The sequence below is a fragment of the Mugil cephalus genome, chromosome 9 (assembly GCF_022458985.1).
Source record: "Mugil cephalus isolate CIBA_MC_2020 chromosome 9, CIBA_Mcephalus_1.1, whole genome shotgun sequence".
Classification (NCBI taxonomy): domain Eukaryota; kingdom Metazoa; phylum Chordata; class Actinopteri; order Mugiliformes; family Mugilidae; genus Mugil; species Mugil cephalus.
In genome coordinates, this window is record NC_061778.1 from 6,219,102 (window position 1) to 6,239,778 (window position 20,677).

A 20,677-nucleotide genomic window follows, 5' to 3' on the forward strand; every position below is an offset into this window, starting at 1 on the left:
TATTAAAGACAGTATGGGCTTTGCAATTAATTAAGTGAATGGCAGGCTATTGACCAGCGCCAACAGAATGTTATAAAACAAAAAAGCACTCTTGAGGTTACTAAATTTGTAGCATCGGCAGCCTCTAGCGGATGATACATTTAAAATCTGTTACTTAATCCATCGTGCATCTCCCTGTTTCTCCTGTGTCTTGTATTACAAGAAAACAGCTTGGTGATAGCGATATCGAAATGCTACCCACTCACGTGATGCAATTAAGCAAACAATACATAACTTGAGTACGTTTTCAAAATGACAGTTACTGTCACTATAGCCCCATTCGCTCGGGATTCAGAAACTCAAACTCTGTGTTTTACTCACATTTACGATGCATAGTTATGACTGCTACTTTCCACTTCATTCCACTGCATGTCATTTCGTGACAGCTTTATTTACATTGCGGAATGTAAAATAGATTTTTAAAAGCCTGTTGTGACGACTGATGACCTGGCAGTATTTAAGTCATCCCCAAATTTGCGGATGAACACATTAAACCTTGATTTAATGATTTCATCCGTTTAAATGGGTGAACGGGTCATCGATATCTCCACTTTACACACCAACATCTGTCCAAACTTCCTTCGGAATTCTTAAGTGACAAGAGGCAGAAAAAAGCTGCAAATCAAAATGAAAGTCTTGAAAATAAAAAAACGCACCCCCAAATCACAGCAATGCCGATTGGCACTGGATTAGTATTATCCCAGGACCGCTGAGAAATTACTGAAGGCCTTCAGGTAAAACTAGCCCTGTGTGAACAGGGCTTATGTCCATGAACCAGTATTAGTGGAAAACCATCTTAAGCATTATAGCAATTTTATCCCCCCAATTTAAGGAAGCTGCTGTGTGAAATGTGAATTTTTTTCTACCAAGTCAAGGAATATTTGAAGATCCTACACAACCGCCTGTCACGTGGAAGCTCTGTGCGTAAGCAAGAAAAGGAGAATGAAGCCTACTTGATCCAGGATCGTCTTCCTCTTCTTGGTGTCGGTGACGGCGGACAGTTGCATGTCTCCCATCTTCTTCATCTTCTCGTCCATGTCGATCTTCTGCTCCAGCTTCTTGATCTCGGCACGAAGCAGCCGAACTGTGTCCTCTCTGTGATGCAGGCGGGCGACGGCCGTGGCACATGCCGAGTGGATGGCCGTGATCCAGTTCTCCAGCTCAGTCTGGCTGCAGGTCTGCATGAGACGGACAGCAAGAGGCCAAAGGTTAAACATCACATTAGCTCCATGACATTCAAAATGAAAGGACCTTTATTTTCCTCTGCTGATTTGACACCAATTAATATCACAAGTCAGGATTTAAGAAAGGCAAAGAAGGAAACGCCAGCAGATATACCGGTTATGGTATTAATGTTCGTTCCCGAGAAAATGTTCGTACCTGGAACAGAAAGGCATCTCCCAGGGAATTGCTGAGACAGAACACAAAGTCCTTTTTTGGATGCTCTGGTACAGCCTGGACGATACTGTTCTCTACCCAGATGGCATGCTTGGGAATACTGTTGTTGTCAATCCCTGAGCGGCCATCTGTCTCATAGAAGAACAGGGTGCAACCTGGAAAAACAAAACAAAACTTTATAGCACACAGATGTCCTGGCATCAGATCTCAAGAACGAATATTTATTTATTTTTTTTTTTGAAAAGCCACATTCATTCAAGCAATTTAATTCTGCTCTCCAGTGGCCAACATTATGAAGTGCAACGAAGCAGACTTAGCAGTGAAAGGGGCATCATGATGGTTTTAAATCCCAAGCATGCTTTTATCATGCTTGGGATTTGTTATTTCTACATTCTACAGCCTTATTAATGAATTGAGTGACCAGTAAATAAAATGTTATGAGCCGCACTGAGGTGAAAAAAACACACCTTTCAGGGAAACCCAGTAACTCTTCCACTTGCGCCTTGTAGCCGATTCCACTTTCTTGTTCTTCTTGTGCACCAGGAAGTTCTTGACGGCAAGTTTGCCGGCTTTGCGCACCATCCCCTGGACCACGCTGAGCAAGAGGTCCGACTGGTAGGCGGAGCTCATGGTGCTCTGCTCGTCACTCAGGGCGGACCCCGCCTCCTCCAGACTCTCTGTCTGGCAGGAGCTCATCTCCAGCTCCTGACGAAAGTTCTCGTACACGCCCTGGACGCACTCGCTGGCGCCGCCGCCGCTGCTGCTGCCGCTGTCGCTTCCGGCGAACATGTTCCTTCCGTGCACCGAGTACACGGAGAAGGAGGCCGACATGGTCTTGTAGCGTCGAGACTGGTGTTCCGCCTCCGCCGTCACCCCGTCGATGCCGCTGTCTTCGTACTCGCTGCCCTCCCCGGCTGTGACATCCTGTGTCGTGGCAGAGGCACAAGACAGGTGAGACAGCATGGCAGCCGCGTTTTCGTCATCACTAAGAAGGTAGCCGGTTAACAGCAGTTCCCATCTTGACTTGTATCTGTCGCTGCAGCCTGTTATCTACAGAGGCCTAACAAGTGTTGCTTAATTGTGACTTTCTGCTAAAAACAAAATCAATTACAAAAAGCAAAAAAGTCTGCAGATATGCGAGTACAGCCTGCCCTCCCTGTGGCACCGCAGGTCTGCCCTCTCCTACCCACATGGCTAAAGGCTCCTGGGAGATGAAGGGGGTTACACTGAGCTTGGTATCTCCATCTGGTCACATGACCCAATCATGCGCTCCAGAGCTCCATTCACCAGGGCTGGTGGTGCCCCGTAGTGACAGGGCCACCATACACGTTTTACTGTTACACTCTGCCACAGGCCTCCCCTCATTATCATAACAAAAGGCTGAGGCATTTCTACCAGGGAGTGACTTTAAGCCGCGCTCACCCCCTCCGAGCCTCTCCCAAGAAAAACAACAGTTTCAGGAGGAAACGACACGTCGCTCCCCTGACACGAGCTTTCTTTTTTACACTTTATCTGTTTCAACAGCTTATTATCTGTGAGGTGAATGCAGCAGAGGAAACGCTCAGACACAATGGGGGGAAAAAAATGAATGAAGGGAGTTGTCTTCCTGGTGAATCCGCTAGGCTACATTAAGATTCCGCACAGCTTCTCATACTCTGTCCCAAAAAGCACAATACGTGACAGAGCTTAAACAGCTCTGGATTTTCGACATTTCACTAACCGAAGTGAATAACAGATTGGAGTCTGCAGTTCATGCATGCACGTTCATGGACGGGAGTGCTCCGGATCTTACCTGTATAGTCTGAGCCCTCCTGCCCTGCATGCTGGCACACATTGTGGCTTTGTGGCTGCTCAGGCCTTCAGACAGGCAGTGGGAACGCCGGCAGGGAAGGGTGTATGCCCCATAGGTGTTCCCATCCTCCTCCGATGGAGAGAGCATCTTATCATCCTCACCCTCCCTCAAAGCCCTGTTGGTGTCATGCCACTTGGAGTAGCGGCCATGGGGTTGCCTGCGGGCAGGACTTGTCTGGCTGTACAGCTCATCCAGGGAGTTTGCCCTGTCAGCAGAGTCTGTGGGGCTGGGCTGCAGGTGGCCTTCGCAGTCAGTGAAGTCTCTCTCATTTGCCATGTCTATGATTTCCTCTGTGCTGGTCAAGTGATCCTGACTCACATCAGACAGGGAGAATTCCAGGCTGTCGTCTCGCCACATATCTGCAGATTTAGACCTTTTCTTGAAGCTGACCGTCTCCTTGGAGCAGTCCCGAGTTTTCTGGAGGTATTTCACCTCCCCTGTGTACATGTCTTCGTCCTGCACCTCCTCTGCCGTGGGTCCAGGTAGGGCTATGTGCATCGTATTCATGTGCACTGAAGGATTGGCCAGGTCATTGTGGAAGGACACGGGCCGTAGATTCATGGCCACACGGTCTACCCAGATGGGACTTCCAAAGTCCGGGAGGATACTTGTCTCGTTGAAGGGTTCCAGTCCATTGTCAGCCAGGGACTGAGGGATGCTCGGGGTGCTACTTGAGCGTGTGCTCGTCTCGGAGTTTCTGTGCTCTATTTTCCCAGATGAGGCATGGCGACAGCGTCTGGACTGCTTGTTGGAGATGCGTAGAGACCGAGACATGTGCTTCCGTGACAGATAACCACGTCCATTTCCGTAGAGGGCATCATCCCCATTCTGGCTCTCAACATTTCCCATGATTCAGAGGCTGAACAGAAGACAACAAACAGCTTAAATCAGCTTCAAAAGAACATGAAATACAGGTGAATTGGTGTTACTCTTAACAGACTGGCGGGCATACCTGCAGTACTTCAATTTTTCTGGCATTTTGTCACTGAATCTTCAAACAGCTTTGTCCTCCAGGTGCTGGCACGGTCCACAAAGCTCTGAAAAACAAATACCTATTTGTGATATCACTGCAGATATTTTCCATGTATTTCTTTAAATCATGTCGTTAAATATGGGTCGTGTTCCATGAAATCTCTCAAAGACTGACACGTAAACCAGGGACAAAACTTGGGACAGCTTGACTAATATTAGGAAAATTGCTACATGGTCACTGGTCCAAGAGAGTATGATGTAGGACATCATGTGGCTTTCTCTCCAATTACCGTGCTTCACAAAAATTAGTCTGTAATTGCACCAATCATCATTTAATTATGTGTCCTTGTATAAACCAGTCCCTTTAGAACAGGAAAGTGACTACTTTGGTTTTTCCCCAGAATAAATATTACATAAAAAAATCAGTTGAAATAAGGCTGAGTATTGGGGCAAATGTTACTGGCTCATTGTGCTGCTTTCTCAACACTTGTCTATCACTGTCGCATAATAGGGAACTTTGGTCAAGCCAGTTAGATAAACAATGCCCTATGACTGACTGCCGATCCACTTTAAACATGGAGACGGGTTTTGTGAAGTGGAGGGTATGTAACGAAAGTATGAGCATGAAGGCAGCCTGAATGAACATGAGTTATTCAGAGGCGAAGTGAACTATCTGTGTAGCATTGTTATTTTCACTAAGCCACTAACTCCTGCATTAGACGGATGAAAAGCACAGATTTTTTTTCACCGTAAGGCACATTTGTGCTCTATCTACCTGCCTTCAGGCTGGACTAAATCTAAAAAGGTCCCGTTCGATGCCTGGGACCATCAACAAATGGGACAAAAGATTTACAAACTACGTTGTGGCTGTTGTTCCTTCTGATGTGCGTCTCCATTCTTTGGAGAGTGCAGTGTTTCATGTGTGTATAGCTGACGCAGATGAGTATGAGCCCAGCCCTTTGCTGCTGCATGCACTCAGGCTCGCTGTGGAGAGGGACGTTACGTAAACGGGAGCTGACCCTGTTTTTCTACCATGTTGCTCTGTTTCCCCTCTTCATTCTGTCCACTCATCACCCCTCACTGGTACTGCACTGCACAACGTCTGATGTCTGCAAAGTCCATTTGTATTTCATACAGTCAGTCGCCAGTTTAATTCAATCCCCTTTGGTAAAGAAAGGAGGAGAGAGGAACGTAGCGGAGGAGGGACAGGACCAAACACTGCTGCACTCATTACAGGGAGGAAAATGCACAGAGGAACACAAACATGCTAAAAAATGCAAGGACTGGCATTACACCACGGGCAACTTCTTGGCTTGTTTGTACCTTTCCCTCCCATAATACCCTTCATTTTACATATGTGTGTGGTTAAAATTTAATGGCTCTGCAAAGGTCATCCCTGGAGGGAAACAAAATATTTTAGCTAAAATGTAACAACCACTATGTATGTATGGATGACATTTCTGCCACTAGGGTTGGTGTAATTAGAGTTTCAAGGGATGATGAGGAGCTTAAGTAGCAGAAGATGCGATTTCTTCACTTTGGAAACCACATCAGTGACTACAGTTGAAGGAATTCTAGGCAATGTCCTTGGGTTTTTAACTCGAACACTGTAGTAAGAGTAATAAAACAACCTAATACTGTGGCTGTGTATACTTAAAAAGTGATTTGTGGAGTGGGAAGCAAAATTATTTTCAAACTCACTTTCTCCAAAGCAACATTGGTGGTGGAATATAGACGAGTCCACTCAGCCACTAACAAGTCAGCACATTTATGCAGGAAATAGATTTGAATCTCTGCAGCACTGATAAGTTTGCCAGGTCCCATTAGGAACTGTGATGAATCAGCAAGCTACTTTTGCCTTTTTCAAAGAGATAAGACGACATGGATTTCCACCAAAAGCTTTTAAGATAGACAAACACAAATAATTAACCAGCTTAGCCATGAAGAAAACGCTTAAGCAATGTTCAGATAATTTGTTTCAAAATTTCAAAAACAGGAATATTCGATTTGATTGCACATGAGTCACCAGAATATCTGAAGACAAGTTTCAAAAGGTCCCCCAAACACTCTGTCCTCTAAATCCATCACCAGGTCTTTATTAATACATGAGGAAGAAACGCCAGACTAACAAATGACATATGTAGAGCAATGAATCCCACCACATCCCTAGTGACTTTTGCTAGTATACATTACAAAGGAAATGCCCCTCTATCAGCTTATATTAAATTTTTGTTCTGTATACAACAGTATACAAAACAAAAATTGAACGTTCAGTCCAGTAAAGCCCAATTAAGCGTATACATGACGGAGAAAATCAATTTCCAGTCACATTATCTGGATGTCTTAATCGGATAAGGAGAACGGAGTAACATGTTAACATGCACTTAAATTGTCCAGATTAAGTCGGTTAAGGCAATAATTCACTTTTTTCACGTGCATGTAAACATACTGAGTAACTCAAGGTTAGCAGCGCAACATCTTCAAAGAAAGCACAGGGTTTCCCCACAGCTAGCATCACATAGAGAAGTTGTAAGTACAGTACATGAAAAGCATCAAGCTGCATCTAAATGAGGAGCTCGTTGGCAAACATCCAAGTCAAAGACGCAGCACAATTTCTTTTTGCTGTACAAGATGTATTACACATTTCCTTTTATTTCTTTTTTTTCGCCTCCATTGATTCAATTCCATGAAGTATAATTCTCATTACATCTCCGAAATTCTCCTTTCCACCAGCACTAAAATCATTATTTACCGTTAGACACAAGCAATATTTCTTCAGTTTTCTTTATGTTAGGGTTAGTTGCGCAAAAATTATGTTCTCTCCCAGTCGACAAAGCCTAGATTTATGGTAATCCCCATCTGGACGTATCTCCAATATCTGCATGACCGTACTGAGACATAAATGTCAAACATTCTGATTTATTCCAGAAACCCTGTATTTCACAACAAGTGCTGATGATATCTGAAACTGTTTTGGAGTCGCATTCAAACTGCAGCTCACTGTGCTGTGACATGGGATTCTGTCATCCCTGAAATATGTGACAAGTAAATTTAGGGTCTTTTTGTTATTAAAGAACTTTTAAAAGCCCGACTTATACTTCACAAATTCTTGGGCCTGCTGGAACACGAACAAGGGAAAACTGTCTGAACCCCCACCTGCTGTGCCTCTCCTTTAGATCCTCAAGGACAAAATGTCAAGTTGCTTCATTCATTTGAGGAAGCGATGAAAATTCTTGCCCCACAGCCAAAATCTGTTAGTTTATGAACTTTCACAACAAGCTGGAGACTACAGACAGAGTGAAACACCTGGTGACATATTCCAATACTCATCAACTCCGTGTAAAACTCTCTGATACACGAGACGATACACAAGTTATCTGATGATAACAGAAGTACCACATAAAACCAACTCACACAAACAAATTGAGCCTATATGTTCTTCAGACTCTTGCAACACACTCCTGCCATTTAACTTAAGTACACTGGAGAAAGGAAAGAATGCACTGGGCCAACTAGTTACAAGCTCCAGCACAAAACCCTGTAATCTGAACACCCCCGGTCTCTGGAGATAATAACACAGGTAGTTGTATGGAGCAGGAGGGGAGGGGGCTCACCGCTGAAAGACTGCACTCAAGACAGCATGAGTTTCCCAGTTGATATGGAGTCATGTGTTTCAGTGCAAATGGAAGTACCAAATAGCAGCTCTTGTTCTTTCTGCACTCAAGTGTGCTCGACTGGATTTAAGATTCTATCAAGAGGGGGAGGGAAGCTTTGCATCAGGGGAAAAAAAGAAGCAAAACTAAAATGTCTTCCAGTATTCATTTAATCACTTAAATGAAAACTATGTACTACTGTTGGGTAGCAAGAGTATTTTTCTGACTTGGATCCGTAGCCCTAGAAACCTTGAATAGTAAACAGCTGGAAAAGGGTTCTTGCAGTGATACTGGAAGGAGCTCAACTTGTCAAGCTTTGTGCCAAGTAGTGGCACAGAATGCACCGTGGGGCTGGCCAACTTTTAGCTCATCCACACAATATTTAACCAGCCTCATACTAAATATGTCAGTAATGCAATACGCCAACAACAAAAACAGCTGAGGTGTCAAACGGCCCGGTGCCTTTCATTTCCTGCAGAGTTGATTGCATGTTCCACGGGATGACGGCAAATGCTGTGACCTGGCTGACCCGGTCATGAGATGCTCAGGTGGCCGTGTGTTATGGGACATTGTTAATGTAGGGGGGGGCAGCCTTTAGGTGGATGCCGGTACATGTGAAGCATAATAATGGGTGACAGTAGAGCTGATGTGAAACCTGGCAATCCAGCAGTATAGCTGCTGGTAAAGGCAGATTGTGTTTGGTAGCCTTGCGGTATGTGAGCTACTTCTGAATTGATTCGAACTTTCTAAACATAATTAAGATCATTTCTGTTTAAAAGAGTCTACAATTGTTTTTAATATGATCTAGCTCCAAATACTTATTTATTAGATAAAACCTTTATTTGTTTTTATTTCCTCCTTCATATCTGAACTGAGCTGCACATCTTTTTCCATGTGGTATCGATAGTGGGGTTTTTGAATTACGTTTTCCCCTTAAACCATACGTATTACTCTCTATCCCGAAGAGAGCTTTCACGTACATCTATGGATTAGCCGGGTTTACTCTCACTAAACCAGTTTCTCTTCTTTAATAAGAAAATATACGTGCAGCTCAGTATAATGGCGAATGATTTGTAAAAAAAAAAAAAATCATCAATTCCCTGGTTGCATAACACAAAAGCAATACTCTTGCAATAACGGCTGTGATGTTTGAGCCAGTTATCAAGCAGCAGCTGGTGTTGTTTAGCCTGGTGGCACCTTTGTCCCCTCCAGTGTTTTCTCTAGGGCATCACTGTGTGCAGAGGTCACCTCTTCTGCAGCAGTTGACGCCGCGCCGGGTTTGTGAAGAGCAGATGCTGCAGGTTTTTCCTTAGGTCAACAAATCGTTAGCCCATTCTACGGGTTTGACAATACTTTATTTGCTTCCATGGCCGCAGGTAAAAATGCAACGCACAGCAAACAGAAAAGGCTTCCTCCTGTTTTTTTGGGAGATGTGTGAAACTGACACTAAGGGAAGGAGATGAATGTGAAGGCACTCCGGTGATTTGCATCTCACTAAGTGATTGACCGGAGTCATTTAGTTCCAGAGTACTTTTATCTCCATCGTCAATACCTGCAATTTGCCTGTCCAGAGGGTCACAAGTGAGGTGTTATCAGACCACATCCTGCTTACAGCTCTTTAGCTCCTCATTTACAAGCTTTGAAGTAGCCAACAGCTGTTAGTTGAAGGCACATAAACCACAGACCAGTGTTGAGACACATGGAGGTATCCTCCTCCATGTTGCACTTGGTGTGGTGCCTGCTACTAAATTTCTATGTGGGAAGAGAATGTGTGATTTTGAATCTCGTATGGGAAACTACATTATACTGGCAAATGGGTCTGTATATAAATGTCTTTTTTGTACTTCTTATTCTTATGTCTATGTCTGGTTCTAATATTTTTTTCTTATCTTGCGACTCTTGGACATATTTTGGATTTTCAACTTCAATTCATGAGAATCATCTACTAGTTATTATTGGGATGCAAAAGTAAATCATTTTCAGTTAAACTCAGATGATGATGATATTCCTTACTAGACAGTGACAGCAGGATCACGCAACACCTCCAGGATCAATACGTAATAGTTCAGTTTTAGATGGAAGTATTCGTCTGGGAATGCGTAGTGAGAAAGACTTAAGCTGTAGTGACAAAATATCACAACCACAACCACCAGAGACTTTCTCAGGCTGACCTTCATGTATCCTGTAACTGTCACTGTCAGTGAAAAGGCCTCCCGTGGCTGCACGGAGCATCAACACTACTCTGCCTTTACATGCTTCACATTCCAGACTTAGAGTTTGCTCCTCCGCAAACCAATAATTGTCCCGCTCACACAGGGGTGCAAATGTTCCTGACAGTTTTATGATTATAGATCTGTGACCAATAATATCGATGCTGGGACCAAGTAGCTACCAAAACACTATCCAGCATGCCAGACTGGTGCAAAATGAGAGTGATAGCTTGAACCTGGTCCTATATATTTTCCCATACAGAAAAAAAAAAGCACAATAAGGAAACTATCTGCACAAAAACACTGCACTGAAACAACAGGGGACAAGAAAATATTTGGCAAAAGAGAAATTCATTTTGGCTCTTTCACACAGGCAATCATTTGCTTCCAGGTCAGTGAGTGGAAACACCAAGCAGTTTGAGTGCGTTTCCTTTTATAAAGCACCACAAGTACACACTCCACTCAAAATCACATCTGGGTCAACGTCGAGACCTATTTTCATCATTTTGATTTCAATATTAATGAGCGGGGAATACACATTTCAGGTTTTGTTGCAAATTGATCCTCGTGAAAGCAGAGTATGTCTAAACCTGGTACGCAGGGCAGTAAAAGAAGACTGCATTTGTGTGTACCTAAACATATCACGGATGAAGGAACAACTTGGCAAACCAACACTGAAAGAAAAAACATGCCCTCTATGTACTGTTGCTTTTGTTAAATGTCCCAGTTACATGTCCAATGTTTACATGCTCTGATGAGATCTGGTCCTAATCATATATCTGAATCTAATTCATGAAGTCATCCCCCTGAGGGCCACCTCAACCATAACAACCCTGGAGCTCCCAACTCCCTGCTGTGTTGCATTGTGCACTGGAGCAGAACCCGAGCTGGATCGTGACACACATGACTACACAAAGCTGGGTAGAAAATGTGTTCGCCTCCTCCGAGCAATCCAGATCACAGTCTCCAGCACTGGCCTCTTTTATTGACCTGTGCTATGTCGCTTAAGAAATCTTACTTCAGCAGAATCCTGCACTGACGCCCATTTACCAGCTTTTATAATCTATTATTATTCATAATCTAAAGCTGTCTATGAAGGTTGTCATGACTGTGTAGTGGAAAAGGTTTATTTTACCACAGTTTAGATTACAGTTCTTGACAGCTGATACCCTGACATGGTTCAGTTACCTGCAAAGGTGGAACTTTGTAGTTACTGGAACACTATGGAGGCCTAGCAGTACTACTACCACCATGTTTGTTCTCACTTTAGCAATAAAGATGATTAAGACCACAGATTTGTATCAGAACTGTATATGAGTGAATTAAATGCTAGGCCAATCTGTGAGAAACTAAATATCTGGAGCTCATGCAGCTCCACGTGTTGGGACTGAACACGTGCATTTGCATGCAGCCAAAATAGGTTTAAAAGCAACCACTGCAAACTGGTCTCCTCTTTGTAGAGCTGCGTGTGCTGCTGTGCTGAGTTCTGCTTCATATATAGCCTATATTTCACAATAAGCTGAGTATCTGCGAGACCACATGATCTTAGATGAACTCACATTGCTTGTAAATCTACAATAAAACCTTTGTACTGTTGCACACTGTACCTTCTACTTGAGTGAAGCTTGTGCAATAAGACCGTGCAAATCGATCTGTACGGTTTCTTTCCCCCTCTGAAAATAATTTTGTCAGGACAAAGTCGAAGGACAGCGGTCACATTGCATGCGATTGCTTGTGTAAAAACTTTTAAAAACAAATCAGAGGGTGCGTCTTTAAAAGCTCGCTGTCCTGCGCTCATAACAGGGGCATTGTCAAGGCTCGCCAGCCCGAAAGCCTGAATCTGACCTCCTGTCCTGCTTAAGCCCTGGACGGTCAATACATTACCATAACTATGACACCAGATGACCATTTCTCGCCCCTCTCCCCACCGCAGGAGTCACAGTGGGCTTTCAAACACAAAGCTTGGATTTTAAATGAACTCACACATCATAAAGCCCCCCCCCCCAGGATGCGCTCTGGGAATTCTCCTTGACTTTGACCATCTCGCACATTTGCAATTCATCATCTCTCCTTTTCAGCATCACAAAACCAGCGCACCACCAGCGCCACTGCTTTGTCATTACAACGACACGGACACAAACTGCATTGTTTGAGTCTGGCAGTGAATGGAGGACAATACAATGACTTACTGCCTAGGGTGGTAGGTAAAGTTTGTCCTGCACGAGCCTGTAACAGGTACAAACATGGTGGAAACCCCACCCTAAACACAGGCTGCAAAGACCCTGGCTTCTGGTTTACAGACACACCTACACAGCATTAAAATTAAGGAAAAAGAAAACACAGACACTCGTGGAAACTAGCAGCTAAACAAAGGTAATAAAACCTGAAATGCAGACCCTAAAGGTGGAGCATGGTTCACACGAATAGGGTTCGTGTGACAAATGTTTCTAGACTTTGAAATACATTGAAACCTATGCTCACACAGCACACATGGACTCAGAGAGTGTGTGACTAAAACTGTCGATATTTAGCACCTCTTTTGGAAAGTAGGAGGTGAGGCTGGCTTGCCATTTGTCTCCTCTATCTGTTAACACAAGAGTTAAAGACACACACACACACACAGCGTGGCACGGAGGCAAAACACTAAATACAAACCTTACCTTACTGTGTGCAACCAGGAAGTGTTAATTCTGCTTTTCCACGCCACAGTAGCGAAGAGAAATCCCTCGCGTCAGTAAGGAGGGTAAATTTCAAGCTCCACATGAGGGGATTATTGATACTCCTCCTGCAAGTCCACAGCCGACTGACTCCTATATGCAAGGATGAGTTGAAGAACTGAGTGAGAGACGAAGGGGGAGTGACTGCTTGCAACCCCCTCTCCCCCCTCCTCCTCCTCCAGCTGACTGTTTCACACTCTTTGCTCCCTCCTTCCTTCTATAATTCCATCCCCCCTAAACTACAAATCTGCTGCCAGCAGGAATGCGCGTTCCCTCCCGTGTCTCCTCTGTAATTGCCCCTCCACTCCCCTATGAAGAGGCGCGATATTTACGCTAAATGTTGCAGCCTCCTCACTGAACCAATGACAACCAGTGTTGACGGTCCTGCCTTTTGCAGTCTGAAGCCCTTACATGAGAAATTCCACTATGTTTGGCCAAGGCGAGAAGCAATCTCACTTTCATTTATTTTCTCTGTGAGCAGGATTTGAAAAAACAAAAAAACTGAGAAATCCGAACAAATGTTTGCCTCAAAGGCAACGTGAGCTGAAAAGTCGCCGCTTTGGCGCGTCGCAGTGCGCAATTTGGAACGTTTAGCCTAAAAGCGGGACTTGGGAACGGGAGGCAGGTAGGAGTTGCTGTTGTTTTAGCAGCAGCGGTGATCACATCAGCAGCAACAGAGGCGCTGGATTCATTTTGAGATAATGGAGCTGACAGAGGACACCGGGGAGAGTGGGCAGCAGCCTCCTGTCTCATGTGCTAGAGAAGCAGCTATGCATGCACACTGAACAGTAAAGCATGAGCGCGCTGAGAGCGCAGACACCCTGATAACCACACGGAGCGGCGGCAGAGAGAGCACCCAACTCAGTCTGTTTGAAAAGAGTCCAGAGATCGGAGAGGGGAATTGCCGTGTCTAGACTTTGTGATGACTATGACCAAAATAAAAAGCACTCAGCACTGTGGTGAGTCTGCTTTCCTCCCAGCGTTACTTCATGTCCTGCCAAGGTTGTGACTCCTGATATTAAACGAAACCGCTGTGATTGTTTAAAGACGCCGACGCTCTTATCAGCTCCAGCTCCATCTCTATCAGGTAATCATTAGCGATAAGGATCTCTGAGGGAAAATATGAATTCTGCACACAAAACACACCGCGTGCCAATTCCAACTTTTCAATTAGTGAAACAATTCGCTGGGACGCGGCCCAAAAAAAAAAAAGCTTGGAAGCACATGATACAGTCTAATGACACAATGTCCAGGAAGTAATGATTATAACAGAAGACCGTTTATTCAGGACATTGTGCATGTTCATTTGAACATTTGATACTTTAAGTCGGTGACGCGAGATGAGATTTCTGCACGTATCCACTCCCAGAAAATTCTAGATAAGACAGCAGAGACATGAACGCGTCTATCAGTGAAACGCGGGCTAATGCCGAATCCACGTCTGTGCTGTCACCACAGGCATTTCAGAAATGTAGATTGGTTGCACGGAGCTCGACTAAACAAAAACAGTCTGCTTTCTCATCACCGGCACGGGGCTATTAGACGCTTTGCTATCCACACTCAATTTGGGAGCTGATTGAATTGGACATCCAATACATTGACAGGCCATTCAATACCGCTGGAGCAATTTGGCAGGTGAGACTACGGCTACAGATTCGCAGCAGCACTTCAGACTGCTGATGCTGTCCAGGTGTCACAACCAACCGCAATCACTGCCAATCAACTTCAGCCATGCTGAGGCAAAATAAATAAATAAATAAATACATTTTGTACAGACCTTCGCCAGTAAAACAGCTGATGCCGCCGCCGTTGAAGGAGTTAGACAATCAGCTGTGAGAAGCTACAACTTTTCTCGAACAAACGTTTGGAGGGATGCGTTTTTTATCTCATATCGTGAAAAGAGATCTTTATTTCTTTGCACAGGCAGGAGCCGAACATGTCGAGCTGGTTAAAATCCCAGGAAAAAAAAAAGGCCAGTTAATAATTGACTACTACACACTGCTTTATTACTAGTTTGAATAGACCGCACAATGGCACATGACTCAAGATGAAGTAGCTGTCACGTTAAATTCCCCGTCTAATCGAATAAACATGAAGGACATACACACACTCAAAGCTAATTTCAGCTACAGTACGCCTATGTAGCTCTGCAGGACAAGGTAACATGATGTTCCCTCACTGGGGTTAGTATGCAAATTTAAAGTCTGACATTCAACACAGTGCACCATAATATTAAAACGAAACCAGTCAAGCACAATGAAACGACAAAAGCAAAGACGGCCTCTCGTCTCACACTAATTAATGTCTTTAGCATACAGGGAATGAGTTCTGCTCACTATTCTTCTTTACGCTGTAGAATCAACATCATCTGTTGATTCAAATCATCCTCCTCGAAACTGAGTTACTGGTCTATAAATACACACCGTGCATACATCACAGCGAAGCTGAATTCGCCGTTAGACAGGGAGTGTCCATTCGGTCGGGCCGCTGAACTGACACCAACGCCGAAACAGAACATCCATCACCACGAAAAGGTTTAAGTGCTTGTTTTTATTCTGCTGCGGGCCTCCCCGATCATCACACAAATCTGCTGCTCTCCCCCCACCCAAGGAAAAAAGGGTGACCCTTCGCACTGAAGAAGAACACTATGTACAACTGATATCTAAAGACAAATGCAACGGTTGCGCAAGACATGAAAGCAGCAACCCCAGCCCGGGTAGAGATCATTAGCAGGAGATCCAGTGGACTCCAGCCGAGAGTTGCCTCTCAAGAGTCGACATCAAAGACGCGGGTATAGAGAAGGAAATAATTTAGAGTGCAGAGGAAAAGCCAGGAGTGATTGGCTGGGTTTGAACCTATACAGTATAGGTAGCTTTGCAATGTTAGCTATCAAAAGATGCTTGCAGAATATTAAAGCAGTGGTCTGCACTTAACAAGCTACAGGGTAGAGTCAAAGAATTCTGGTCACATTTGTCCGACAAGAATATGAACTGCATGAAAGCATCTATGTCACAGAAGAAGAAGGAAACTTAAATTTGCTTTAACTGCTCATTCATTGCTTCTGCAATTTACACCGATCAGCCACAACATTAAAACCACTGACAGGAGAAGTAAATAACATTTGACCATCTTTTGGACCTGGCATTTGTGTGGATGTTAGAGACCAGACCAGAACCCAAACCCATAGACCCCTTGTTGGCAGTAGTCACCCCCAGGAGGGGGTACACACACAAAACATTTTAGGGACAATAAAAAGAAAAACAAAACAAAACAAAAAAAAACATGAAGAACAGCACAAGGTGTTGACCTGGTCTCCAAATTCACTAGATCCAAAACTGACCAAGTATCTGTGGGATGATCCACAAAGGCCCCTCCCCTCAACTAATAGCATCCAAAGCCCCCCCACTAGCATCCTCAGAGGACTCCAAAACAGTTGTAAGGAAGAAGGCTGTAATGTTACGCCTGGTCGTTGTATCTCCTAATTATTAAATCAGTTGATTCTTTATTCTATTAATACGTTAGTCTCAGATTCCTAATTGTTGCCAGATGCTGCTTTAAAGACTGAGTCAATCTAAAGAAAACCCGGAGAGCCCGGAGATGTTCTTGTTTATGATTGATGCTGTTAGCATAACTTCACAGTCCCCAAAGTGACTCACAACCTCAGCAGTTTAGTGCACTTAGTATCTATTATTCATCCTAAACCACATGACTGCATCAGCCATGCGGAGCTGATGATCATGACCATGTGCATTTTTTAAAGGTGGTCATGCAGTACCGGCTGTCCTCCTGCTTAGAAATAGGGGGAACAGAGCTTTAAAAAGACATTTAAAATGTTAATTTGTGACGTCTTTCCAAACCTCAAGCACACTGTGTAAAGCAGCTCGCTACTGAACAGCATTTACTAGCTAGCATATACACTCTCACAGTCACACACACACACACACACACACACACACACACACACACACACACACACACACACATACTGGCCCCTCAGTTTGGAATAGCAGTCCAGTGTAAAGGGAACATAGTCTTTCCAGAAATCACCTTTCTAGTGATGCTATACCAACCTCAAAGAAAGCTTCAAAGCTCGGTATTTGAGCTCTTGCTTGCTTGTTTCTGAGGTGCGAGCCACAGCACAGTGTTACACATTTTGACTTTGATGAGAATGATAATTTAGACTTGTAATAATTCATGAGAAAGCCTGTGAATGCATTAGGCTCGCAAGTCAAGCTGAGAATCAGACAAAATGCCTCTGTAGCAGTTTTTGGCTGTAGGCTAGGACTTGAGGGCGAAAGTCTGCGAAAGGCACACTTTCAACACTTTACGGAGTGCTGCACAGTCACCCTCAATGCTCAGCACTGCTGGAGGTGGGGTCCTCTGGAAGGCATCAGCGATCAGATGCGGGCTCGTCACCGAGACGCGTTTTCCAAATTACGCTGGCGGCGCATCATGAATTCATCATGTAAGACTTTACTTTGTCAGAAGCTGGAGTATGTGGCAATTTACAGTCTTCTGCAGCGGGTGATAAATCAGAGAAAACACCAACGCACCGAAATAAATAGGGCTGGAGGTTTCACAGATTCACCGTGCTTCACTAGTCGCAACACACAGTTTAGAACAAACAATATGCCGGATTATGGAGAAAATGTTTCCCAAAAGGACAGAGCAGCACATCAATGGCATTCCCCTAAATGGAGATAGATGTCCCATCAGGAGGATCAAGGGAGGGGCTGAACTTTAGTCTGTAACTCAATATAACGTGGATGTAAACAGAAGTGGAGAAGAAAGCAAGGTCCTTCGTCCACCAACATAAACCTCTTGTTCTAGACTTAATGCGATCATCTGATATGCACGTGAAAAAAAAAGAAAAAAGAAAAAAGGATAACCTCGCTTTGTGGGGAGCAGATAATTCTCACAAGACAGATTTGGCAACCAGCCTGCTGAGAACACGTTCAAGTCCACATTCTCTGGACGGAGAAGTCTACATCTGCAACACCAACGGCGTTTATTACGCAACGATACAGTAATACGCAAGGTTTTAGTTTAACAGAACGCAATTCATGTTTGCATTTAAAAGCGAACAACAAAGTGTGCATTTAAGAAGATAGACGTGGCTGTTGTTATTCTCCTCTGCGTTGGCTCTAAATCTGTAGTCTCATTGTTGAAATCCGCTGTCAGCTGCTTCGCAGTATGACACAAGCTTCCAGTTGGTAAACATTTCCATAACTTTCTCTAATTTACATATCTCCAATCCTTATTTGGGTTCACTTCTTCAACACATGACTTGATAGACCAATGGTGGGATGTGGGTAATTTAAAACGTTCCGTATAAATCTACCCAAGTTTACAGAAGTTCCAACCATTGTGAGGAACAGCCAGCAGTAGTATATGTGTATTGTAATGAGTGGTCTGTGTTCTCACACTAAACTCTGTATGTTATTCACTTAGCAAAAACACTAGACCATCTTCAGTATTTACTTTCCAAATGAATGAAGAGTTATGTGCACGTGGGACGGAAATGAATAATTCACAAAGAGCACTTATGAGGGTTACATTATGCACATTTGAAGAAATCAACTGTGTGTGGTATAACATTTCTGTACACGCATGAAGAACAAAGTCATGGCTTGTGCATAAAGCCAGCAAAATTACCATATGAATGTGTGGACATTCTTTCACGAGAGGACGCTTTCCACGCCGGCCCCGAGTTAGTCTAACGTTTGAGATGTTTGAGATAGAGAGTTTAAGAGCGTGGACACGAGCCAGAGGAGTAAAACTGGTTGGAACTCGAGCGCACGCAGGCGGGAGGGTATCTGTGCAGGCATGTCACACAGACGGGCTCAGGTTACCACCTTGAGGACACATCACCAAACACTGAGGCCATTTCACTGGGTGCTCAGCAGCAACGTTTATTCCATTCCCATGGTTCTCCACTACCAGCCGCTGCAAGAAGACATTCCACACAACATGCAGGGTAACCGGTGCCTTTTCAAACACGTACAGGTCATTCACAAATAACTACCCTGTAAACAAACCAACCTCTAGTCCATGGAAAGAGAAGTGTCATAAGAACATGAGGACAAGCCCAATTTAAGTTACAAATCTGTGATTTTTCCATGAACATTTTTAACTTTTTAAAATACCACATTTTCTCTTCAGCCAAAGTGTGTTTGTTCATCACCAATTAACAAAGTACGTGTAGTAGGGTTTACACTTCTCTTACACGTTTCTCTTGTTTTAAACTCCTGCAGAGGTTTGAACTTGTTTAATTGGATATTACTCAGCATTTTTTTTTTTACCCTATCTACTATTTGGCCCACTTTTATTTTTCCTCCGGCAGCACTGGCTACGACCCAGTCCTCAACATTTCTATGTTCACAAGCTGAATGTTGAAGAACACTATGGCCTCTGCTATACAGACACACCCCTGCCCACTGCGGGTGATTCCGTCTTTTCCTTGAACCCTCGTGGGGTTGGCACTCAAAAGCTGGACTGCATTTAAGCGGTGCCTCAGCGACAGTTCAAAGACACATGATGCAGATCAACACGTTACTGTTGTTAACTTTTGCGCGTGGTCGCAGCAAACATGTTACTGACAATGCATGTGCACGAGCTGCTGACTGGGAAATTAAATTGTGGCCTCCCAGGGGCGAGATTTGTGCACAAAACCCATATTTCTGATTGCAGCATGAGTTGCAGGAAACACAATGACAGCAACTGCACAGTGCCAACAGCATCCATACATTATTAGAAAAACTGACATGAACAATAATAATAATAATAATAGGTCTGAACATGCTGCAGCCCTACAGTCAGCCTACAGTCGCCAGGTTAGGATGATTAGCAGGGCACCACGGTAAAATGACAGGAAGACAACACTTCCAGCAGCAGACTATGGCAGTGACGCTGCAACAAACGTGACACCATAAGGTCATTGGAGGAAGGCAGCTGCACAAATGAGCTATCGCCTTTCAGTGGAGTCACCTGAACACCATCTGTTTACTGAGACAAGGTGTAAATACACCAACAGCAGCGTCACATCATCTGAACTACTACAGCGGAGAGAGACGCCCGTTAAAAAATAAATCAGCTTCGCGCAACAATTTACCGCACAACCAGGCTGCGAGCGGCTTCTCTTCTCCCGACCCGCAGAAATGACCACAGAGCCACCGAGGCAGGCCATGTCCTGCGAAATATGCGATGCTGCGTGCGTGCACGGGGAGAGAAATTGAAATGTCTGCGCATGCATGTCAAACCGGCCGTATGTCCCCGGCATCCGGGCACATGCCTGTTGTGCCCTCAAAACAACTGACGTGTGACCGAACGAGTGGACACATCACCCGGCGTGGAAAAGCCGCATCTTGTCGGGCTCGTCCGCCGAAGCGCGTCAGTGCGGCACCGTCTGTCACCGCTGATAAACTTGTATGATTGAGTGACACGGTCATGCGTGGAGACGGCGCTAGGACCACGCGGAAGAAGCATGATCGGACATCGAGGTGATTCTTTTTTTTTTTCCTCCTAATGTTTAGGACCGCATGCTCCCCGGGCTCCGCACATACCTGCATCCGCCTCCGTTGGGATGGAGCCGCGCGCGTCCTGCCACTAAAATGCCCATGTTTCGCACGCAGGTGATGCCCATCCGAGCCCTCAGAATCCTGCCGCTTCTCCGAGGTCTGCCTGTGCTGTCCACGGACCATGCGTGTTGTTTCCACACCGCTGAGAGGGGCGGAGCCCGCGGTCCTCGGAGACGGCGCGCAAGTGGATCATGACAACGCCACTTATTTAGCGTGGGAGCCAATCAGCTGCGGCTCACTTGAAATCGGCGTTCGGTGA

At 44.6% G+C, this 20,677-nt stretch overlaps 1 protein-coding gene across 2 annotated transcripts in view; it reads right to left on the reverse strand.

Moving 5' to 3' along the window:
- LOC125013167 (rho guanine nucleotide exchange factor TIAM1-like) overlaps positions 1–20,551 on the reverse strand; it is a 38,779-nt gene extending 18,228 nt beyond the window's left edge. Inside the window, exons 1-6 of one of the 2 annotated variants that reach the window (XM_047593553.1) lie at positions 20,404–20,551; positions 4,242–4,326; positions 3,230–4,148; positions 1,905–2,361; positions 1,420–1,592; positions 993–1,217 (exon numbers count right to left, since the gene is read on the reverse strand). In XM_047593553.1, coding sequence (XP_047449509.1) covers positions 993–1,217; positions 1,420–1,592; positions 1,905–2,361; positions 3,230–4,138 — 1,764 coding nt within the window. In that variant the 5' untranslated portion in view covers positions 4,139–4,148; positions 4,242–4,326; positions 20,404–20,551. Of the gene's footprint in view, positions 1–992; positions 1,218–1,419; positions 1,593–1,904; positions 2,362–3,229; positions 4,149–4,241; positions 4,327–12,784; positions 12,960–20,403 lie in introns of those variants that run through there. The other variant, XM_047593552.1, reaches the window with a different exon arrangement.
- Positions 20,552–20,677: the final 126 nt, after the last annotated feature.